Below are 23,095 nucleotides of genomic sequence, written 5' to 3'. Positions count from 1 at the left end.
GGATCAAGAGCTCTTCAAGCTCTTCAGCAACGTCACCCACGTGTACAGCACTAATGCAAAATGGCTACAGGAAAGCAAGTGAGTTGCGCTTACAATTGAAAGTTTTTTTTTTTCCATAAACCTATGCAGTTTGCTACCATGTAAATTACCCGACACTAATGTAAGTGTATGCAATTTGTCGAAAATTCTGGAACGCACAGTAGCTTATCAATTAGGTATTGCAACAGATTCTTTCTGATTCTTTTCAGTCAGGATTTAGACCTTCAAACAGCTCTTGTAAAGGTGGTAAATGATCCGTTTATGGTTGCAGATTCTGGAGCTTTATCCATCTTGGTCCTCTTGGACCTTTGTGCCACATTTGACACTGTTAATCGAGAAATACTTATTAGCTGTCTGAAGACCTTTGTGGTTATCTCTGGCACTGCTAGTGCTGGTTTAAATCATATCTGTTGGACAGGAAGCAATTTGTTTCGATGGGGGGGTTATTCGTCCAATTCCAGTCTGGTTTCCACTGGTGTCCAAGACCTATTCTATCTCTATCTGATGCTGAGAGACTTGTCTCCTCACGTCTTGACTACTGCAATGCCTTGCTTGCTGGTGCTTCAAAACATGCTTCAAATCCACTTTCTCTGAGTAATTGTACTGGAGATAAGCGACATTTAAAACAGAGGAGTGTTGACAAATTAGTAAAACTTTAAACAAAGCGAGATGCTATCTACACTTTTTTTATTTTAGTTTATTCATCGTTATCTATGTAAGCATACTATTTAAAAATATTTGCATTGTGTATTTTATGTAAATGAGTTAAAGAATAAACGCAGCACGCACAATTACTACCTGAGACTTGGCCTTAAGAGTAAGATCAACACATGATATATATATTTCTCAGTTTTTGTTATTGTGTACATCCGAAATCAGTTTAACAATTGCAGTGGGGTGATGTTTGACAAAGGTGACGCATTGACTGTCAAGCCAATCACAGCGGGAAAATAAAACTACCAATACATGTGATTGGTTTATATTTGGGGGAAACCCCCGATAGAGTTCATATATGGGTATTATTTATGACAAGCTTTGAATTAACGTATAATATAGATAATGATTCCCTAATAGCCAGGTAGCGGACTCGTGCTTGTCCGTAGAAAACAAATTAATAATTTAGAAAATACAATTTAAAAACATTTAATTTTAAACATAAATTTTCTCTGACAGAATACCACAACGGGGTTCCAGACGCCATTTAATTTGGGGGGCGGAGGGGCGAGAGAGAGAGAGAGAGTCATGTGATTAATTCCAACCTTTTTATTGGCTAAACTTGGCAAGTCGTGTGAGGATGTCAATAAAATCAAAAGTAGTTTGATACGGCAAAGCGACTTCAAACTAGTCTGGAACCAGGATCCAAGCCACTGTTTCTGAAAAAAAGTGGCTTCTGTTCCATCAGATTTACAGCACAATTGCATCAGTTTGGTAAAGTTCAGCACGGGATTAAGACGGATTGTCCTTTGCAGTTTAAATGTTTGAAAACTTTTAAACTTCAAGATGTAGTGCTACTATACTACTAATAACCGTTAGAGAGTATACCTGGCTCAATGGTGGGGGAAATACTTGTTATGGCTATACTGGTATACTGTAATATATTATTTGCAATATAAAGTAATGTATGCCATTAAATACGAGCCTAACCAACTCGTTTGTTTAGCCAGGTAGAAAAAACGGACAAAAGTGAAAACAAATTCTTAAAACTGAACCTACCATACCTGCTTTCATTGGAATATTCCCTTCAGATTATTATACAAAAAACACCGAAGGCGATTAAGGTCAGAGGTAGGGTGTTTTTTAGGCCTGGCACACTATCGGTAAAAATAATAATAATAATAATAATAATAATAATAATAATAATAGGCTATAATTATTCAACAGACGAAAAACTATTCTATATTGTGTTTCCATTTTTAAAACTTGTGTCTGTCACGAAAGTTATCCAACAAAATCATGAAATACCGGTAGGCCGTGTATCAGTTTGTATGGTCACATCACGACACGGTTTACTTGCTTAGTTTAAAAAAAAAAAAAAAAAAAAAAAAAAACACTGTCTAGTTTTAATTTCCGTAAAAAACACAATCTAATGAATCTGTAACACCGCACAAGTAATAAAACACTAGTGTGTTATCATACTTCCCTCACCGTGGCACGGTGCAACAAACACTAGTATCTGCTGATTCACTGTATAGACATGGATAGGACTTATTCCAAAATACCCACACTGAACACACGAAAAGCACAAATATCACTTTTTTAACATTTCACTTACCCCAAAACTTGGTGAATTTGTGAATATTTTCTCAGGATCGGTAGGTGTGTGGTAATCTGGATCAATCGCTTAACACATTGCTGCATAGTCTGCTAAGTGACAATAAAAAGCGCCATGTTCTCTTCAGGCAAAAGCAATAGATACCGCTTAAACCCGAAACCGAGGCATCAGTAAAATTATAATTTTGCTATTTTGGTGAAGTTAATAGCCCCTGGTATTTCAGTCCAAATTTGGCACATCGATTGTGTATCCCTGAATTGAGCTGTTTTCTAACAAAGTAAAAAGATGGGTGGATTGTGTCGCACTCGATTAAACTGACTGAGGAGTTTGTTGTCGCGTTATCTAACACGCTGCGTCTGTATCATCTTGCCAGTGCTCGATAGGGAGATGTGGTGCAGTGGACTTGCAAAACAATGCGCCAGTCAAGGTATGCCAACCTTTCAATTGGGAAGAGTTGGCCACAGTTATTTGTTTTTTTTTTAGCTTAGGTGTAAGTAACTTAGGTGTGAATGATCTCATTCACTGCTCACATGATCGTTGTGTAGTGGAACTTTTTTTGTTTTTGGTTTACTACTGTCCCAACTTAATACATTATGTCTTATTTATAAATAATATTTGCCTTCCATTAACAGTACACATCGCATGTGCATATACTTGTGTTTAATTACCAATGTTTTGACATAATTTGGTTTAATAAACGTTATGCACTAAAATGTTGTTTAAAATCCCAATATACAGTAAGCAGCGTTGTCTATGCCTGATTTCAAATAGGCGTTATGGTCTGTTGTTAACAACTTAGCGTTCATTGCCGAACACATGTTTTGGTAGGTATGCATATGGTGTAATCTGTAGCAGACTAGCAGACACACACAGTTCTTTCCATCAAAATAGCACCTCTCGCTGATTGGTCTGACAGAGGACTTGGACCTTTGTCACTGGCTCTTTGTCTTTGGAAGTGAATTGCAGTGAAATCCACTTAAATAGGGCAATCCGATCACAATATTTAATTTTCAGTGTGCATTTCTAAGTCGTTTACAAGTGACTTTCATTTTAAGTCACATGGACAGCAGACATAAGCCACAAGCACAGTTACTGCGGACGTCAGGTACAGTATTGCAGGGAGTATAAAATGCCACAAACCTCAGAAAGGGTTGCTCAGTTGTTTTTTTTTTTTTTTTTTTCTGAAAGCAGAAGGTAAGTAGTGTTTGGAATTTGCAAATGCAATTTGGTATGTTCCATCTATCTGTCTGAGAGCAGAAGAGTAGAATACTTAAACATCACCTATACCTGATTGCTTTGTAGTTAGTCACTCCCCAGTGTCCATTTTAAGTAATAACCAATGCTTTAAATGTTCTTATTTCAAATTATCTTAAGCAACATTATCACATGCCCCCTTTTCATTCTGATAAACATAGTATGATTCTTTTTGTGTGTGTGTGTGTGTCATTGGTCTGATTTTTCAGGAACATCTATAGATGAATACCCTGTATACTGTTGTTCTCTTCTTGCAGCTTTTTGCCCACTGGAGTAGAATTGACCCGCAGTACAGGAAGTGACGAGACAGCAGTCTAATGTGCTCCTCTGAAACTGACTAGTACATTAAAATGAAGCTTCAATATACATAATGTAAAATACAAGACACACGTCTGTTACAGGATTCTTGCCCACGTCAGAAGCCGTTTGGACTTGCTCGTTCAGAGTCCAAACACACAGCTCTGGTCTGTACAACAACGGGCTCAGCAAGTCGTCAACTTAAAAACGAATCGGTATTGTGCTCCTCAGGCAGCCAATACTGCTTTTGGATATCAGAGCCTGAACGCCAAGGGGCCTCCCGGTAAAATTACAAGAACAGATAGATAGTGCTCGCTCAACAAAAAGTGAACAATCAATAACAAAACAAATTAATTGTCTAAACAATTAATACCGATTTGTTTAAGTGTGTGGCGAACTATAACTTATATTTTTATTGTGAATTGTAATGTCTGAGTGCAGTTTATTTTATAGATTTCAAAACATTTAACAACTTGAGGGTTATTAGAATCTATATGTACGAAAACGCTTCAATGCTTCACTTGAAAAAAACTGAAGAACAGTCACTATACCTAAAACATCACTACTCCTTGTTCACACCAGCAGCTCCAGCATCTGAGTTTAAATTTACGAAGCTCCCATGATCCTACAAGTTCCTTGTATCCCTCTGGCCAATCAGGGTATTGAACTTTGTTTTGTGGATCTGCCATTGGCTGAGAAACGACGGAAGCGCGGTATTTAAAGTTTCTAACTGCAGTAAGTAGAATTGTTGAGTAATATTGGGAGGGACTGTAACGCTCTTAAAATAAAATAAAATAAAGTAAAATAAAGTAAAATAAGCACTTTTAAATATTTATCGGGGTTTCAGTAGACGGGGCCAATAGGTGGGTGAAGATACGCATTCCGTAAAAGGTAAGGAAATATACAATTACTACTACAGCGATTTTTAAATATGAAAATGCAAAGCACGTATTAAACGGTACGGTACTGTATTATTTTGGTAGGAAAGCACTGTAAACTGGTATGTATGTGGTACAGTTGGAAGAATATATGTTGGTAAAATAGTTTTATGTTACTTTTTGCTGTGTGCAGAATTCCGCTCACTGCTGCATTATAATTACAATTATACTGTAATTGTATTGCATTACAATAAATACTGTTATCTCTCTCTAAAAGCACACGTAACATGTTTTCTAATGTTCTACAACAACGGTAACAACAACTTATATATATTAAACACCGTCTTTCTGTTGTATTGTAGTTTCTATTGAGCGACAACAACAGAAATGTCTTCTCAAAATATATCTGTTGGTAAAAAGGACGACAAGGGGAAGAATATTCAGGTCGTTGTAAGATGCAGGTAATTTGTTGTGCCATGTTTTTTTTTTTTTTTTCTCAAGTGCTATTTTATATAATTGAATGCCCGCCGATTTTAATGTGACGTAGACATGACATTTCTGCCGTCAGTGGTTTTAAGGTTGTTCTAGACCTATGGTGAAAAGATATGAAACAAAAAAGCACACATTTCATGTTAAATTGTCAATGGTCTATTTAAAACATGAAGCCCTGTTTCTGTCATGCTTTACAAAGAATTTCTTTGGAGTAATTTGAAGTATCAACATTTTGTAATGTGTTTTTTAAATTCCAGACCTTTCAATAATGCAGAACGCAAAGCATCTTCTTATAGTGTTATGGACTGTGACTCTGGGAGAAAAGAAATTGTTGTACGCACAGGAGGAGTTGGTGATAAGACGGCAAAGAAAACTTACACCTTTGATATGGTAAATTTAATTTCATGCACAATATGCTCTTGGTTTATTTACTTTAGACAGATTGCTTTTTTCTAAAAGTCACCCATTTTATAGGTATTTGGGCCTTCTGCAAAACAAATTGAAGTGTACCGCAGTGTGGTGGTTCCTATTTTGGATGAAGTTATCATGGGATACAACTGTACAGTGTTTGCGTAAGTATTGGGAAACACTTATTTTGATGTTGGTGCACAATATGCACATAATTATGCTGTACTCGAGGGATCACCAAAATTACATTTATTAACCTTTTTAATAAATGTATTTACTATAACGTGTGTGGTGTATCTGTCATCTTTTTCAAATCCACTGCTGGATGAAGATCTCCCCAAGATTCTTCCACAAAAGCCTGTCTGCTGCATTAATTGTCCACGTTGCTCCAGTGTGTTTACTAATTTCATCTTGCTATCTTCCTGGAGCTTTCCTTTAGTCGCTTTATATTTCTTGGGGTCCAGTGTAGCATCTCATTGGTCCAGCAATGGTCTTTTCTTGCTACATGTCTGGCCCGCTGCCATTTCAGTTTTTGCTCTTATAATAACATTGCATACTTTTGTTTGCACTCTTAAACGTTCTTTCCTTTTCCTGTCTCGTTATTCCCAGCATGCCTCTTTCCATACTCTGTTGAGTCGTTAGTAATTTGAGGCATTTTTGCATTGATGGTCCAGGTGTGTGCGTGTGTATGTATGATATATATATATGTGTGTGTGTATATATATATATATATATATATATATATATATATATATATATATATATATATATATATAATAATGTGTGTGTGTATATATATATAATGTGGTGTGTGTATATATATATATATATATATATATATATATATATATATATGTATGTATGTATATATATATATATATATATATATATATATATATATATATATATGTATGTATATATATATGTATGTATATATATATGTATGTATGTGTGTGTGTTTTTAATACAGATATGGGCAAACTGGAACTGGAAAAACCTTCACAATGGAAGGTGAAAGGTCTCCCAATGAAGAATTTACATGGGAAGAGGCAAGTAACTTATTGTTTTTTATTAAGTAGTTTTGCCAGTTTATTGACATGCCTGCTGAAACATGCAGTGGTCAGAGACCACTGTTGAACAATATCTTAAAAGTATTTATTGGATAATACTGCATTTCCCCACAGTTATATTTAACTTCGATATATTGATTTTTAGCTTAGGAAACAAATGTATTGGAGAAGCGAAGGTAACAACCTTATTAAATTGTATGGGGCACTACACCATTTTCTATGCAAATATACCTTGTACCTTTTTTATACTGCATCAACAATGCATATGGCCTAAAGCCTTTATTTTATTTTCTTCTGTTCCTCCCTCTTAGGACCCTCTGGCTGGTATCATTCCTAGAACTCTGCATCAGATCTTTGAGAAGCTGACTAGCAATGGAACGGAATTCTCTGTCAAAGTGTCCTTGCTAGAGATTTACAACGAGGAGCTTTTTGACTTGCTGAGCCCTTCGACTGACGTTAACGAGAGGCTGCAAATGTTTGATGATCCTCGTAATAAGGTAAGAATTTCAAAACCGATTATGTATGGTTAAACCATTCCCTACTGACTACATCCAGTGATATTTACTACTGTACATATGTTGAAGTTGTTAATGTCATCACCCAGTTCAGAAGTTTACACATTACTTTTGATAAGGAGGTGGGGGGGGTTGTATAACATCTTCAATGCATTTTATTTTTTAGAGGGGGGTTCTTATCAAAGGACTGGAAGAGATTTCTGTACACAACAAGTATGAGGTTTATCAGATTCTGGAGCGTGGTGCAGCCAAGAGGAAGACTGCATCAACCTTAATGAATGCTTACTCCAGGTACTCGCTTATTTGTTTCAGAATTGTGCTACCTAGTACATAATCATAATGAGTACTCATAGAGATGAATTACTTGGTGATGGTCCTCGTATCTCTATCCATGCTGTGTCTCGTTCAAGTTCTTAGTTTTGTTTAAGCAAATCAAGTTTTTATCAGTCAAAATAAAAATGTGAATTGCCTTTATGGTCTCTAAACTGGCTTAACTGCTGTGTAAAATGCTATGCCGGCACTGAAGCACTATAGTGGGCTTAGTTTTAAGGTCGACGTCCCACGTGACTATATATAACAGACGTGTTGGGTAATATTCTCGTTGGTGTTGCAGGCTTTCATTTTTCAAATACAATGGCTGATCAAATACAAGGTAGTAATTGGAGTCCAGTAGAAGTTAAGGAATTGTTAAATTACATTTTGAGTGGCAGATGGTGCACTTTAAACTGCAGTACAATTTGGTGGTACAGATCCTGCGCAAAATCCAGTTAATGTAATTTAGGGGGCTTCTTGAATGTAGACAACACTCAAAATGAACAAGAAACAGGCTGTTAAAGTGTGTGTATATACACACACATATATATGTATATGTGTGTGTGTATGCATTCATTAAGATAAGAAATTGATGTATACCTGTGTTATGGTTACTAGTTAGTTGCACGTGAACACTCCTGTGTACAGTAGATACATTATACAGTCACTCGCACACACACTCCTGTGTGTGTCTCTGTAGCTTAGCCACATTCTGCTTTTTTTTTTGACGATCTATTGCCTGACAGGTTTGAAAGCTGTACTCTCATGATCACTTTGGCTGTGTGAAAGGGTTATGACTGTATTCTGCCGGCATAGATTGAGCAATTTTGTGCTGTATGTGGATATTTTTAAAGAATTTAAATGTCTTGGCGCTTGGTTAGAACATTTGTGTGTGAAAGGGACTTAAGTTACTTGTGTTTGCTACTATATGTGTTCTTATAGTTGTGGGTGTTAAATAACTCCCCATTGGTAAGAACTTTTAAATTGTAAACATCTTTACATGTGTTTAGAACCTATTACAGATTTTTATAGACCCCAGTGATATGATTTAATAAACTTTCCACTGTGTAGCAATATCACTGTTACTCTGTCTTTTAGCCGCTCTCATTCAGTCTTTGCAATTACAATTCACATGAGGGAGACCACTGTTGATGGAGAAGAACTTGTCAAAATTGGCAAACTGAACTTGGTAAGTGTGAATGACAGTTTTCTATACCGATTAGGTCTGCTTTTTTTTTTGTAGTGTTGCGCTGTACAGTGTTTTATTTCTCTTCAGGTTGACCTTGCTGGCAGTGAGAACATTGGTCGCTCCGGAGCTGTGGACAAAAGGGCACGAGAAGCTGGTAATATCAACCAGTCACTCTTAACACTGGGCAGAGTGATCACATCCCTTGTGGAGAGGACCCCTCACATACCATACAGAGAATCCAAGCTCACTCGTATCCTTCAGGACTCTCTTGGAGGTCGCACAAAGACCTCGATCATTGCCACCGTTTCCCCTGCCTCTGTTAATCTGGAGGTATGTGATATGCATATTGGGCTGCTGTAGTAATTCTGTGCCTGAGGACTCCACCTTGTATTTTTGTACTGAATGCGAAGTGTAACATTTTTTTGGTGTTTTTAAATAAGTGCATTTGCACATATAGATGTATTTTCTATTGTGGTAAGGGATAGATAACAGCTGTTTTGAGAGACCTGCTGATTTTACAAAAAACAGAAGAAATGCAAACCTAGTTCCATGTCCAAACCATTGCTTTTGAAAGGAAGCTGTATGGGCCCGCCCCCTATGTATATAGACGTGCGCCGTTATTTATTGTACTAAGATTTACTGTTTGGCAGCATGAATGGGGTTAAAAGCCCCATCATAAAAACCTTGTGCAGAAGGTGACCATCTCCCGAGGTTAATTAATTGTTAATCAGGAGATGGTCACCTGTAGAAAAATGCAGGCTTTTTATACTCTCTGGGTGGAGAGTAGTGGAGAGAACAAGAGTGAGAGAAGGCATCCTAAATTAAAAGGAAACTAAGAAATCAAGGTTCAGTGAAGGCTACTGCCCAGCCTGACTTGGTTTGCTTAGTGTTCGTGATTTGTTTTGTTCAAATTTATTTTATTCAAATAAAATGGGCACAGTTTGCCCATACTGTCCTTTTGTTTTGTGTTGCTTCTTCCTGGTCTGATGTCACTGCAGCTACGCACTGCAACCACTCTGGCACAGGGCCGTATTTGGCTTCACTGTCTGTTGGTTGGACCACACTGCTTTATTTAGCTTTGTGGTATAATTGTTGCTTCTGAAATATTTTATATACTTTTTTGGAAATGTGAAGTACTTCTGCCTTATTTCCAGGAAACCTTGAGCACACTGGATTATGCTAACCGGGCAAAGAACATTATGAATAAGCCTGAAGTGAACCAGAAACTCACGAAGAGGACACTCATCAAGGTAATTTTTCCATTGTACTGAAAAGAACCATTTTTTAGTACCTTGTTCTAGGAAATGTTGTCAAACAAAGCAATTTGTTTTTAATGAATGAATGTTTCATTGTCAATTTGTAGGAATACACTGAGGAAATTGAACGCCTTAAACGTGACCTTTCAGCAGCTCGAGAGAAAAACGGAGTGTATATTTCTTCTGAAAACTACAAGTGAGTAACTACTTTAGAAATTATAACACTGAAGTTTTGTGGTGCTTGCCAACAATATGTCTGACCACAAACAATGCTGTTTGTTCTATGCCTTTTAATGAACACAGCATTTAAAGTAAAATGGGTTTAAAGGTAATGGTTACACAGAAGTAAATCTGGCTAATACTATAAAGAAAATATTCTAAGACTTCTGAGGTTAATATATTTCAACTTTTCCAGTTCTATGAACAGCAAAATAGTAACCCAAGAAGAGCAGATTTCTGAGTTCATAGAGAAGATTACAGCAGTGGAAGAAGAAATGAAACGGGTATGTTTAAGTACTAAAGCTGCATAATGTATTGGACAGTTAACAGCACCTTAATACTGTGAAACAAGCTGTGAATTTCTGTAATCCATAGCATAGATAATTAAGTGATGTCTAGTTTGAAAGAAAAGTGGCTCATCAAGTGAAGACACTGCTGCAGGAGTTCTGCAAACTGGAGAAGGCTGGTTCTAGGTTCTGTAAATGATTCTGTGTAGTGGTAACAGTGGATGACTGTCTTCTGCCATCCTGGCCCAGTATGTTAATAAGTGGCATCTACTAATTATACATCCCCTTTTTTTTATTTAAGCCAACATTTATGCCAGTTGGTATAAATTGTTTTTGTATTGTAACACCGCTAAATTTATTATATAAATCGATCTCGGCAAAGTAACAGAGTAAATAAGGCAGTTGTTTTTAGTTATGTACCCCATTACATTGGTGCATGCAGACGGCTGTCTTAGCAAGTTGCTATTTCATTGGTCCACAAACAAGTACAGTACTGTGAATTAAACTGTTATGGTGCAGTTCACATTGCAGAAAATAATGGAACAGATGGAAGATACATAATATGTATATGTAATTGTAGTGATCTCGGTTCCTGCATCACATAGGGCGAGACAATCCACACACAGGCAGAGGGTGGGCGTGAACCCATGACCTCTCGCACTAAAGCAGAGCTGATGCCGCTGTACAAAAGAGCCGGCTTGTATATCAGGCTCTTGTCTTCGTATGTGATTACGTCACATACCAGCCCTGCTGCTGCCTACCCCCGTGTACCGCCTTATAACCTGTGTGGCAGTGTAAGGTGCCGCCTTATAAAAGCAGGTGTCATATCTCCTACAATGCGATATTTTATAATATTTTTAATGTTTTAGGTTTCTGAGCTATTTACAGATAGTCAAAAGGAGCTTGAGCAATATTCCTCAAATCTCCAAGAAAAGGAAAAAGAACTTCAGATGACTCAAAACAATCTGCAGCAGACCAAGCAGAAGCTGTCTGAGGAGGTGTTTGTTGTCTCAGCCTTGAAGACCACCGAAGAAGAGCTTTATGGAACTGCGGAGAAGGTTAGTCTTTTACTGTGACTGTTGCAACCTCTTGGAGGTACAAGCATAGAACATAATAAAAAATAAATGGAGGATGGGATGCGGTCTGTGGTAGAGTCCTGCATTGGGTCAGGTGCCCATGGGTGACCTGCAAAAATGGGTCTGGTTCAGATCGAAATGTGAACCGGAACCATGGTTTGCGGTTCTGGTGTGGGTCAAATATGTAATTTTCTGGTTAGGTTTGAGTCTCATTTTAAATCGTCAAACGTTTTCTTTTCAGCATACCCATCTGTAACCCTTTCCCAAATAACGTATTGGTAGGTAAATGTATTTCCAGCACCAAAACAGGAGGTGATTAGGGAAGTCAGCTGGCTAAGCAGTGTTCTTGATTTGTATTGCCGCTTGTTTGGTACGTCACAAGATCATTTCATCTCTGCTTGGTGATATTAAAAATGGCTGCGGACAAGGCGAAAACGAGAGCACAGGGTTTATATCATGCAATGGATAGTTTGACAAGTAAATCAGAAGTGTGGAATTCTTTTGGAATCGTAGTGAATGAAAATAATGAACATGTGACTGGATTTCTTGCTTGTAAAACCTGCATGTTTTTGTCTACAGCCACAAAACTGGCACATCTCTGCAAAAGCACAGGTGTAGCTCCCTTTCAACTGGCAGCACAAAAGAAAGACAGATATTTTATAGTAAAGTTAAGTAGTGGTAGTTAGTTAAAATATATGCAGACCACTAGAGCAAGCTACCATGCTGTATAACCTATTGTATGAACTCAATCTGTGGAAAATGTGAGAGTCAGGAGAGTTGGGGAAGTTAGTTGTGACATTTCAAATAATGTAAATGGAGTCCATATTATTTCCATCAATCAAGTTTTTGTGTCTACACCACAAAAACTTTCGATCTCTGCAAAAAGCACAACATTCTCGGGCCTGTAGACAACATGGCGATTTGTATGAACTCAATCTGTGGAAAATGTGAGAGTCAGGTGACGCTGGCAGTAGGTAAAGGACAAACCCTTGCGGGTTTGGGTCAGGTTGCAGATCTTCAAGCCGGTCGGGTCGTGGGTAAGAAGACTCTGTTGCAGCAGGTCCAGGTTGGGTCATAAAAATCGGACCCGCGCAAGACTCTGGCCTGGGTAGCATGGCTTGTATTAACTTGTAAGGTTATCAACTTACCTAAATGTATATAAACTATTTTAAATTGAGTCTTCTCTTATTCAGTTGTTAACCACAGTTGATGTCAGCACCAAAGATGTATCTGGCTTGCATGCCAAATTGGATAGGAAAAAAGAAGTTGAACACCACAATGCCAAAATGCAGGCAAGTTTTGCAGCTCAGATGGACAGCCTGTTTAACCAAATGCAGAAATCTGTTGAACAGCAGAGCCTCAAGCATCAGGGCATGCTTGAGTTCTACACCACTTCAGTTGGTAAGTTTCAGTTAATGTGGGAGTGGGTGCTTGCTGCTCATCTCTTGTTTTGAAATTTGAAAATATCCACCAGAAAGCATTTTTGTTTAAACATTGTAACCTAATGGTGCTGTATTGCAAATAAATGTAATCCTACTATTTTAATGCTCTAAACGGTGGTGGGTCCTAATACTGCCATTCAACTAGTGTGTGTGTTTTTTTTTGTTTTTTTTTTCTCACCTTGGCTTAATTATTTGCATTACTACATACGTGTTGTAGGACAAATGTACACTGTAAATATGCATAATTCAGTTATGCAAAGTACTGTATATACAGTATCTTGCTGAATCTGAAAACCTTTGTGTTCTAGGTGATCTTCTTAATGCCAATGCAACAGCCTTCAGTGGTACACTGTCCACTGTTGTTAAGTCTTTTACAAGTGTCAAAGAAATCGTTAACACTGAAGTAACAAAAAGTCTTGACGCAATGCTGAAGCAGGAGTCACTGTGTGAAGAAGCAAAGAGCAGTCTTCAAATGTGCATGGTGAGTTAGGCTGAGTACCAGACACTGAGGAATGCCTCAACCCTGCCTTGAAGGGACCATCCTGTCTGGATGTTGAGGATAAGTTAGTAATATGATTATTATTGAACTGCCTTTTTTAGGTATGGTGGGAATTTCATTTCTTTAGAAAATCCTGTATTGAGTGCTGAAAATGCACATCTATACAACAGGATGTAGGAGTCGTCTGCATACATACGTATGTCTCACTATGGTTATGTTGGCCTTTATCAAGAGAATGTACTGAATATGGAAGAACATTAGGTTATTATCATAACCCTGGTTAACTGAAATAGGAATGTAACCATTACCTAATGGGTATTTATCCTTAAAGACCATAAAACCTGAGTAGATCTACCCAGGAGGGGGGGGGGGAGCTGTATCAAGGTTGAAAACCAGTCTCCTGGCCAATAAGTGGCTACTAGTATCACCCTGGCCCGGTCTTGCCTGATCTTTTAAGGCACTGCGGGAGCATGGCAAGTGGCGGAAAGGCATACGGCAGCTGCCTTGGCCACTGGTGCACCAATGCATCTATAGCCCCAGCTCCTGTTATGGAGAACCAGAGGGGACAATGTGTTCATTCTTGGGATGCAAACAGGTCCACCTGTGCTCTCCTGAACCGTTGCCAAACATAGCCCGAAGACTGGAGGAAGCCTGCTGTCACTGACCACCTTCGCAGTGGTATTGCAAGCAGAGACCAAAGCGGCAGCAAGACACTGGGAGAGTCTGAACAATCCGACCCTAGAGTTACCACGAAAGCGAAATATAGGGATGCCCATCCTATATAACGCTCTTGGGTAACCAGCAGCTCAAACTGGGGAAAGCCTACTGTTTGAGCCCTTACAGTCTTCTCACTAATTCCACAAGCAGACCTTAATGTGGCAACTTGACATTTGGGTGGGACAGGACTAAGTAGCTTGACCCGAGCAAGTGTCTTAGCTTTTGTGTTTCTGGGGGGGTTGGGGGACAGAAAATACACAGAAAAAAATCTCACATTTTATAGTAGAAAAACCCTTCAAAGCTTTGTGTAGGGCCAAAGGCTGCTAGGGGACTAACGAAAAACCGTTTAAGTGCACAAATGTATAATTGGATATTAAACATGTAATTAAATTGCATTAAGTGTAAAACGCAAGCAAAGTCAGAAGTGATGCTTACTTGTGCATAGATCTCTCTTTTGCTCTTGGGTCGAAAGGAAAAATGGCACGAACGATATTGTGCCAGCAGTCCTTTTTATGCCCTAGGGGGCAGGCGTGACTGTGTCGCAGGCACTGTATGGAGCTTTGGTATAGATTCAGGTTTTTATGGTCTTTAAGGATAAATGCCCATTAGGTAATAGTTGCATTTTGTACTTCATAGGGAACCTGTATATTACACTTTAAAATGGTGGGATGTGTATTTGTAAAATACTTAATTCAAAAACTGTGTTGCTGACCAGTAGCCATGTAGCACGGTCACAATGCAATGATGTTCAATGTAACCTTCAACTTAATGAAGATGTCTGCTGTGAATTGTGTGTGAAGACTTCTATACACTGAGCACTTGAGACCTGGTCCACACAGGGTACGTGGTTTTACTGGGTTAATGCAATCTTGATTCCTGAAGTAGGCCTGGTGCTTCACAAAGGGATAGTCCAATAGTTATTTTCTGGATTGCTAAATGCTACTTTTTTAAAATGTGTTTTTAGGAAGAGCACAAGGCTGATATGGAGGAAATGCTTCTAGCAAGGCTATTGCCTGGAATTAATTCTGTACTGCAGTTGAACAACTATCTGAAGCTAACTTTTCAGAATCATTCAGCATTGGCTGAAAAGGTGAGACTTTGCATTTATCAAACAGATGTGGTGTATTAAAGTAGATGAAATATCTTCCTTCCTGCATATCAATATTGTTTAATAAACAATTGGCATCTTATTGTGTGTAAGATTATGCTGTAGCACTAAATTAATTCTCAGTTTACTACTAACGAACCTGCAAAAGCAGGTAAACCTGTACATTCTTCTATATGTACTTATTACTGGAAAGGAGTCCTAACAATTTTTGTTCAGTTACATAATTTCATTAACAGTACTGTAATCTCTTGGTTCTTCACTTTGGTGTTTTACATTTGTTCAGGATATGCAAACCTTAAACGCAACGTTACAGATCCACCAGTTTTGCTGTAGATCGCAGGGTCTATGGCAACACAGTAGTGCGTAGTCCAAAAGGATATAGTGAAAAAATGAAACGGTCCGCACTCAAGGATTTTTCATTTAAAAATAATTCATTTCTAAAACATGAAAATTTAACACAGAAAAGAAACTGACATGTTTTGCCCGTAGGCTTCATCAGTGTTTTCGGTTGACAAAAGGCAGCGATTTTATTTAGCATCCATTAGCAATTGTAATCGTCAAATGCCACGCTCAATTTGAAAAAACGAATCAAAAGATGGTAGACAGATGTTAATACATGATACAGTTTTCATTATAACAAAGCAGAAGATGTTCAATATACTTAACACCCGTTAATCCTATGGTCATTTAGTGATTACAAGCAACTATGTAGAAGGATCTATAACATCTGAGATCTAAAAATAGGAAATAATTATGCAACAAGTATTTTTACACCTGTTAGAGTTCCAGTAGAACATCAGTTAATCAGCTGATCAAAATAATTACTGCTTGTAACTAAAACAGGGACAACTCAGTCTTCATTGAGTCCCTTAGGCATTAATGTGTTTTAAAAAAAAAAAAAATAATAATAATAATAATACCAAAAAGTTTCTTTTTCAATAGTTTAACTGCGATATTCCCTCCCCTTCTGCCATGGGTAACGGCTTCAATAACTATGCACTTCAAAGAATTTACATTGTGTGAACAATGTTTAAAGTGTAATAATAACTTGAAGTGTAATGCGCTAGGTTTTTTTTTTTTTTTTTTTTTTTTTTTTTTAGATGGAGACCATGAAACGGGAGATGAGAGCATTCTTCAGTGAACACGGACAGGCTCTCGCTAAAGTGCGTGAAGACACCGCCACGATGCTGACCTCTCTCCAGGCAGAGCATGATGCTTTGAAGCAAGAAGTCAACAAAGCAAATGACAAGCACACAGAGGTTTAGATCTACACATTAAACTCTATTTTATTCAATAGTATTTTTTATTTATTTTTAATGCATTCGTTTGTTTTTTGTAGGGCATATCAGAGTTGATTTCATGTCTACAAAATCAATTGAATCTTTTGGCTGTGGAGACTCAACAGAACTTTAAAAGTGTGTTGAACAAGACTGAAGGACTGCAAGCTTCAACGGGTTCTTTCCAGCAAACCATGGAGCAGTAAGTGCTGTACATTTTAAATACATAAAATAAAAAAAATAGCATGCATTTGCAAAGGGCATGTAAAATATTTATTGTACATCAAAATGGAGAGAAAAAATTGGAGAGAATGCGTGTTTTTTTTTTTTTCTGTCACATTGTGAAATGTCTTCATGATGCAAAGAACCAAAATATCTTCAACAGCAATAATATTGCTCGTGCTAATAGGAATTAAGAAAATAGATTAAGCTTTTTGTCAAGTACTCCTGTGAACACATACTTCCTATGTAATACTACAATTCAGGAATTGTTTGAGCTGCTTCTGAAATAGTGACTCACTTTTGGGAAACAGGACATTATCTAAATTAATCAAATATCTTGCTGAATTAGTGGCTGAGTGTAATTTAGGGCACTGAAATATTAAGCAGTAAAATAAAATGAAGCAGTTTTAAATGAAGTGGATTCATTTGTGTGTTTTTAAAACCTTTTTTTTTTTTTTTTTTTTTTTGCTTGATTTCTTTGCAGGCATTGTACAAATGCAGTGGAGAGTGTTAATTCTCAGCAAAACAAGTTTGAGTCTTCTGCAGATAACCTGATTAATGAGATCCAGCAGGCATCCAGTGAGGGGGTGAAAGTCATAGAGGAGTCCATTGGATACTGCACACACTTGAGTACTGCTGTTGCAAGGCTGAGCGAAGAAACTGAGAAATGGTGCAGCTCCACAAACTCTAACATTGTGTCCTTTGCAGACAGTCAGCTTTCCTTCCTGAATGGGAACAGGTTTTCAGTTCAGAATTTACAGCAGGTACCTCAAATTTCTTTACAGCTTTAACATTGGTTTTGCTACAGAAGAGAAGTTACCAGAGCTACTCCAAATATACTACCTAACATTGTGTGTGTTTGTGGCTAAGCTTCATAGCGGTTATTTGAACTTCAAGTTGACTGTCTATTCTTAGCTCCAACTAAACATCAACCCATTTGCTTTGCTTGAGAGGTGCCTGGACTGCATTGTTGGCAGTGTTGAGGTCAGGACTGGGGAGTGCGAAGAGGAAATAGTTTTTACAGAGTGAAATTCTCTTGCAGTTCTCTCCTTTTTTGTGTGTGTTTGTTATAGTACATGGTTTTGTCAACTTCCATTGAGCACAGGCTATGCTGCTGAATAAACAGGAGCTGGCAGAACCAAGCTGCTGTATGAAAGCATTTCTAGGAATTTTGTTTTAATGTGTATGGCCAGTTTTAAATTTTAAAAAATAAATAAATTTGGGGCGTAATTTGATTTGTCCCTTATTGTACAATTTTTTTTTTTTTTTTACCCTGACGTGAGAATTGATGCCTTAAGTTCCTGGTATTCAATTTCATACCCCAAGAATGTCACCCCCGCACCCCCTAAAATATTTTTTTCATGATGCCTAACAACTGTCAAAAGGCATCAGTAGAACTGCCAAAAGCTAATTGTTAGTAGATATGTGGTTGTTAAATACATAAGTGCTACTTTGGTTAATTAACCATTCTTGGCTTTTTTTTTTTTTTTTTTTTTTTTTTTTCTCCAGGATGTGGTCGGGAGTTGTGACTCCCTGTCTACCGAGGTGACTGATCAGATAAGAGGGCAGCAAGGCTCTGCAGAGAATGCACTGAGTGTCTTTGTGGAACAGGTTGGGAGTGATAAGGCGATGCTTATAGACCACAAGATTGAGCTTGGGGACCAGGCACAGGAAGGCCTGCAAAAGGTTCTAAGATTTCTGCAGGAGGAGCTCAAGCAAGACGTTCCAACAGGTATTTCAAATGGTTTATGAATTGTCATGGATAATTGGGGGGGGGGGGGGGGGGGATTGATTACACCTATGTGACCTAAGTGCACTTTTTTTTTTTTTTTTTTTTTTTTAACACTTTGATATTTAATTTCTAGGCACCACTCCGCAGCGCAAAGAATTCCACTACCCAAGGATCTTTTCTAAAACCAGACCACGGGAAATGCTGCTTGAGCAATTCAGACAAGAGAAACAGGAGCTGCAGGCTGCTTTTAATACATTTGAGCCTGTCAAGGAAGAGCAAGTTGATCAGGTATACCATAACGGTTCTAAAAAATGAATATTCAGAAAAATTGAACTGAATCCAGCAATGTCACCCTGACTGAGTGAAAGCTGCATCCTACTGTGTCTTTAATCCTATATGGTCCTGTGTTCAGAAAGTATTGTATCATCCTGTAAAGCTTTTAATATTGGACCGCTTTACTTGCCATTCAGGGGTTTGACAACCCCCCCACCTCCCTTGGTATCCAGTTCACCGTTCCGGATATGGTTTTTTGCGGGTCTAATGAAATTTATCACCAGCGACAATTCATCATGCTACAGCTGAAAATGACCGGTGCAACGCTTGTAGTTTGATATTTTGGCGCTTCTAGTGTTAAAATAAAGGTTTGAAAAGCAAACTTGTTTTTGTTTTGTGTGGGGTTTGTTTGTTAGTTGGGTGGCCACGAACTGTAAGTTAGTACATTATGGGTTTTATTTATATAATTTGTAAGTGATTACATACTGTATCTTATTTATGATTTTTATTATAGCTCTTGTTTTTAGCACAGCTTTTATGATATTGTGGCCTTAATTGGTGAGTTATTGTCTGTGTTGAATTGTTACTGGTGATGAATTTCGTGTTGAATTGTTGTTGTTGGTGATGAAAAGTGCGTGACAAATTGACAGGATACGTTTGGTGCTGTATGCCATTAACTGTTTATGTGAAAGCCACCAAACCCTTGGGTCTTTTTGGATTAACCTAGTCTGACATGGGACCTGGCCATGGCAAAGCAACGTCAGTATGCACAAAGTTCAGATCTAATCCTGAATGTCTTGCTTTCCCTTCTGTGTCGGGAGAAAAAGGACAACAAATCATAAAACTTATGCTCCATAGGTGCTCCCAGAGTGGCTCGCCTGGTAAAAGCACAGCTGCATGGTGTGCAGGGCGAGTCATACAGCAGTGGTGCAGGTCCTAACTCTGCAACTTCTCCAGTCTTCGCTGGGGATTGCAAAGGGAGTGTCACTGTGGTGCTTCCGTGGGTTAGGGGAGGCAAAACAGACGGGGACTTTCTCCACTGTGCTACTGTGAACCCTGCTGGCCAGGTGCTCAGTGAGCTCAAAGGCAGACTCCGCCTACAGGGCAGGCATTTGTCCTCCAAAGGTCTGTAGCTTTCGGACATCTGCTCAAGTTCTTGGTTCTAAGAGGAAGCTGGCTCCGTTGAGGGATCAGAAATCCCACTGGACTTTGTTTTCCTGAGCTATCTGGGGAATTGCTGTGGTGGTGGGGGGGGGTAAAATAATTTGACTCTAATTTTAAAAAATAATAATAATAAAACCCGTAATTCCTGTTGGTGAATTTTCTAATGCAGGTTTATTTCTCTCCTCCACTGGTTTCAGGACTCCTTGGAAGATGGTGCAGTAAATGATTTTAATGAAAGCGTGTTGAGTGAAAAGTCCTGTATCGATGATAGTATAATGTGCTATGAGAATGGAAGAGCCCCTTTCTTCTCGGTAAGAGCAGTTCATGTGTTTGTGCCTCTGATTTTGAAGCAATGCATGCCTTGCCTGCTCACTGTTGTGACTGCTTTGAAAAAGGTTTTAAAGAAAAATGTTCTTGTAATTTCTGCCTTTGTGTGTGGAATTTTTTGTTTTAATATTAAGGACTTAAGCTATAATAAATACTATAAACTCAAATATTTCAATACATATTGTGCAGCAGATGCATTATGTGTTTCGGAGTAGGAATCCAAAGGGCACTTTTTGTACACCACTGAATGAAACCCATTGTTTTACTGCCTGTTTGTGATGTTGCAGGGTATATGAGTGTCACTGACATTACTTTTTTGTTTGCTTTTTAGCGCAAGAAGAATCAGAAAGAAAAGGAAAACCACGCATCTACCAGCCTGCTTGATAAATCAAAAATATCGGAGGCAATGGAACGGTCCATGACCAGATCTAAATTACCTCTCAGGCTGCAGAACTAAAGGAGCAAGCTTTTTAATTGGTTATTCCAGGAGACTTATTTTCTCATCTTTGTTTTCTGTCTCTTACACTTTAGATTTTCTTCTACATGTGTTCTTAGTCTTCTGTCGTCATACCTGAAACCTAATATAATTCACTCAAATCTTAATGCTGTGCATTTGTCAGTCTGGAATTAAATTAAATGTATTTAAACAGTACTATAATTTTAAAAATAGAATTGTAGACTTTTTAAAGAGAGATCTGGTTATGTATGTAGCTACCACAGACCCATTGTGGATGCCTCTTTCCTTTTATATTTAACTGTTGTGGTCATTATCAACAAACTTGTATTACTGTAATGATTATTCTGAAACTTGTACTTGGTTGGTTAACAAATGTGGGTGTCTTTATATAATATGCATTGTATAACACAGTATTTTACATTAAGTTTTAAATTATTTCCTTTTCACCTCCCTTTATGTATTAATGGCTAAAGGTTACATATGGGTTATATTGAGACTATTATAGTGTTAAGGGCAAACACCCTGGTTTCTGCTGTGTTGTATAATCTGTTAGTTTGAAATTAATGGAACACATTTACTGTTGTATTCTTGAGATACATATACACACTGTACAGAGAGGAGTGGACACGACCCCCAAATAGTTGGATGTGTTGATTTTGATTTTGGTCAATTATTTCCAGTTGGATGCAATCTCCATTACAAAATAAAATAGTTGGATGTCTGATTTTGATTTTGGTAATTATTTCTCAGCCATACCTATTCAGTCTTGACAGTAGGCGTTGCAATCTCCGAGGAACTGTCCCCAGGCAATGCAGTTGCCAATCGAACAGCCAGCTCAATGTTGAAAGACGTGAGCTGCCCTCAGCTCTGCAAGTGCTTCACCGAGTAGAACAAAAATGGAGACTTGTATTGCTTCAGCTACAGGGTAATTTCAAAACTGTTCCCTAAACATTACCAAAAGACCAATCTTTTCCGATCCTGTAATCCAATGATTGTAATTTGTAAATAGTAAGACGGGAGGTAGTTTGTTACCGCCAGAGGGCGCTTACTCTATCTGATTTTCACACACTACAAACCCATCGACTACTATTGCAAGGATGAAGATCTATTTTCGCGGACGCTAGTGGAAAGGTACAAATATACATACAATTGCAAATGACAAACTGAGCAGATTACTCCGTCATTGTTTTTGCTAAATACGCACACTTTTTTTTTTTTTTTTTTTTTTCTCTAACAGAACCTACCGGTATTCAAGGGTTTGTTAGTAAGGGACAGAATATTTGTCATTGTTTTGTTTGATGGTCTGCTAAATATGCATTTTGGGTTCATTGTTATACCGTTTATTGAAAAGGACATTTAAACTAATTGCAGTAAACTAGGAGTGTTTAATGATAATTTGCTTGACTGCTGTTCCACTGAGCTATGCCCACGCCAAGATAGTGCATTGAACTAAATAACGCAGCTGTTTATTTTTCGAGTTTGCCACTTTTAACAAGAAGCGTGCAACAGCCCCCATGAACTCCGCCAAATAAATGTGTCAAATGATTTATTGAAATGCATACATTTCATCAGCATAATGTGTTGCCCACATATAATTTCACATAAGGTTTGTTTGTGTAGAATTAAACTAATTATATATATTTCAAGTCTAAGCGTTTTCACGTATTTATTACTAAGACACCTACCTCACCCTATCAGTCACAATACTCAAATGTAATGAATACATTTCAAATTTTGAATCAAAGCTTCACAACTCGCATGGCAGAACATGTTTTGACGTCTGACTAATACGTTAATCCATGTTATGTGGCAGGTTTGATTTGATTGGTTGAGAACATACAAAAGACACTTAATTTAACTGTTATATAACGTAAACTACAGTGGTACGTGTGAAGACTATATAAAGCACACCATAAAACACTAATGTTTTAGGAACAGCATCAGAGATCTACTTCAGGTCTTTTTGTTTGTGCTGTTTCCCAGCAACAACCATTACACTACAAGCTCAACAAAGAGGACGTTGATGCTAGCATGTGTTCAACCTCCAGTGTCTACAGGTATAACCTTCAACGCAGAGCTTGTGCGCTTACTGAAGGACACTAATACCAATAAAATGAAATAGCGACCAAGCATAATTAAATATTCGGGGGGGGGGGGTATATAGTTAAATATAATGCAATGATTTAACTTACCTGAGCTGCTATTACAAAAAAAAAAAACGTTTAGGTATCTCGGGGCACTGCATTGCATTATTAAGAATTGATTTAGTGTTGTTTTTTTTCCTTGATAAATAACATACCGTACTTTCACGAG

General features: G+C 37.9%; 2 protein-coding genes across 5 annotated transcripts in view; one reads left to right on the top strand and one right to left on the bottom strand.

The window, feature by feature from the left end:
• The window catches only part of LOC121325232 (insulin-degrading enzyme-like), a 41,056-nt gene extending 38,573 nt beyond the window's left edge, over positions 1 to 2,483 (bottom strand). For both annotated transcript variants that reach the window (XM_041267614.1, XM_041267615.1), the window contains exon 1: positions 2,312 to 2,483. In XM_041267614.1, the coding sequence (XP_041123548.1) occupies positions 2,312 to 2,397 (86 nt within the window). In that variant the 5' untranslated portion in view covers positions 2,398 to 2,483. The remainder of the gene's footprint in view (positions 1 to 2,311) is intronic.
• A 195-nt stretch (positions 2,484 to 2,678) lies between these two features.
• On the top strand, positions 2,679 to 21,396 carry LOC121325231 (kinesin-like protein KIF11). Of its 3 annotated transcripts, none has more exons than XM_041267613.1 (23): positions 2,679 to 2,738; positions 5,103 to 5,201; positions 5,490 to 5,622; positions 5,707 to 5,804; positions 6,611 to 6,689; positions 7,022 to 7,207; positions 7,392 to 7,516; positions 8,636 to 8,726; positions 8,814 to 9,056; positions 9,881 to 9,976; positions 10,090 to 10,178; positions 10,398 to 10,485; positions 11,358 to 11,546; positions 12,758 to 12,965; positions 13,315 to 13,487; positions 15,187 to 15,312; positions 16,431 to 16,589; positions 16,670 to 16,809; positions 17,314 to 17,593; positions 18,339 to 18,561; positions 18,695 to 18,849; positions 20,196 to 20,309; positions 20,657 to 21,396. In XM_041267613.1, the coding sequence occupies exons 2-23, from the start codon at positions 5,128 to 5,130 to the stop codon at positions 20,780 to 20,782; spliced, it is 3,195 nt and encodes a 1,064-aa protein (XP_041123547.1). In that variant the 5' UTR covers positions 2,679 to 2,738; positions 5,103 to 5,127; the 3' UTR covers positions 20,783 to 21,396. The 3 variants fall into 3 exon arrangements, with proteins under 3 accessions (XP_041123547.1, XP_041123546.1, XP_041123545.1); XM_041267612.1 differs by lacking the exon at positions 2,679 to 2,738 and adding an exon at positions 3,502 to 4,597; XM_041267611.1 differs by lacking the exon at positions 2,679 to 2,738 and adding an exon at positions 4,606 to 4,753.
• The last annotated feature ends 1,699 nt before the right edge of the window (positions 21,397 to 23,095 follow it).

This window comes from Polyodon spathula, chromosome 13 (assembly GCF_017654505.1).
Source record: "Polyodon spathula isolate WHYD16114869_AA chromosome 13, ASM1765450v1, whole genome shotgun sequence".
Taxonomy (NCBI): Eukaryota; Metazoa; Chordata; class Actinopteri; order Acipenseriformes; family Polyodontidae; genus Polyodon; species Polyodon spathula.
This window is presented reverse-complemented; position numbering and strand designations above follow the sequence as displayed.

Bases quoted from the DNA above. Each gene is read 5' to 3' on its own strand.
- LOC121325231 (XM_041267613.1), top strand. From the start codon at position 5,128: ATGTCTTCTCAAAATATATCTGTTGGTAAAAAGGACGACAAGGGGAAG. The intron at 10,486-11,357 runs GTATGTTTAAGT...TTAATGTTTTAG, and splicing joins TGGAAGAAGAAATGAAACGG to GTTTCTGAGCTATTTACAGA. The intron at 18,850-20,195 runs GTATACCATAAC...CACTGGTTTCAG, and splicing joins AGGAAGAGCAAGTTGATCAG to GACTCCTTGGAAGATGGTGC.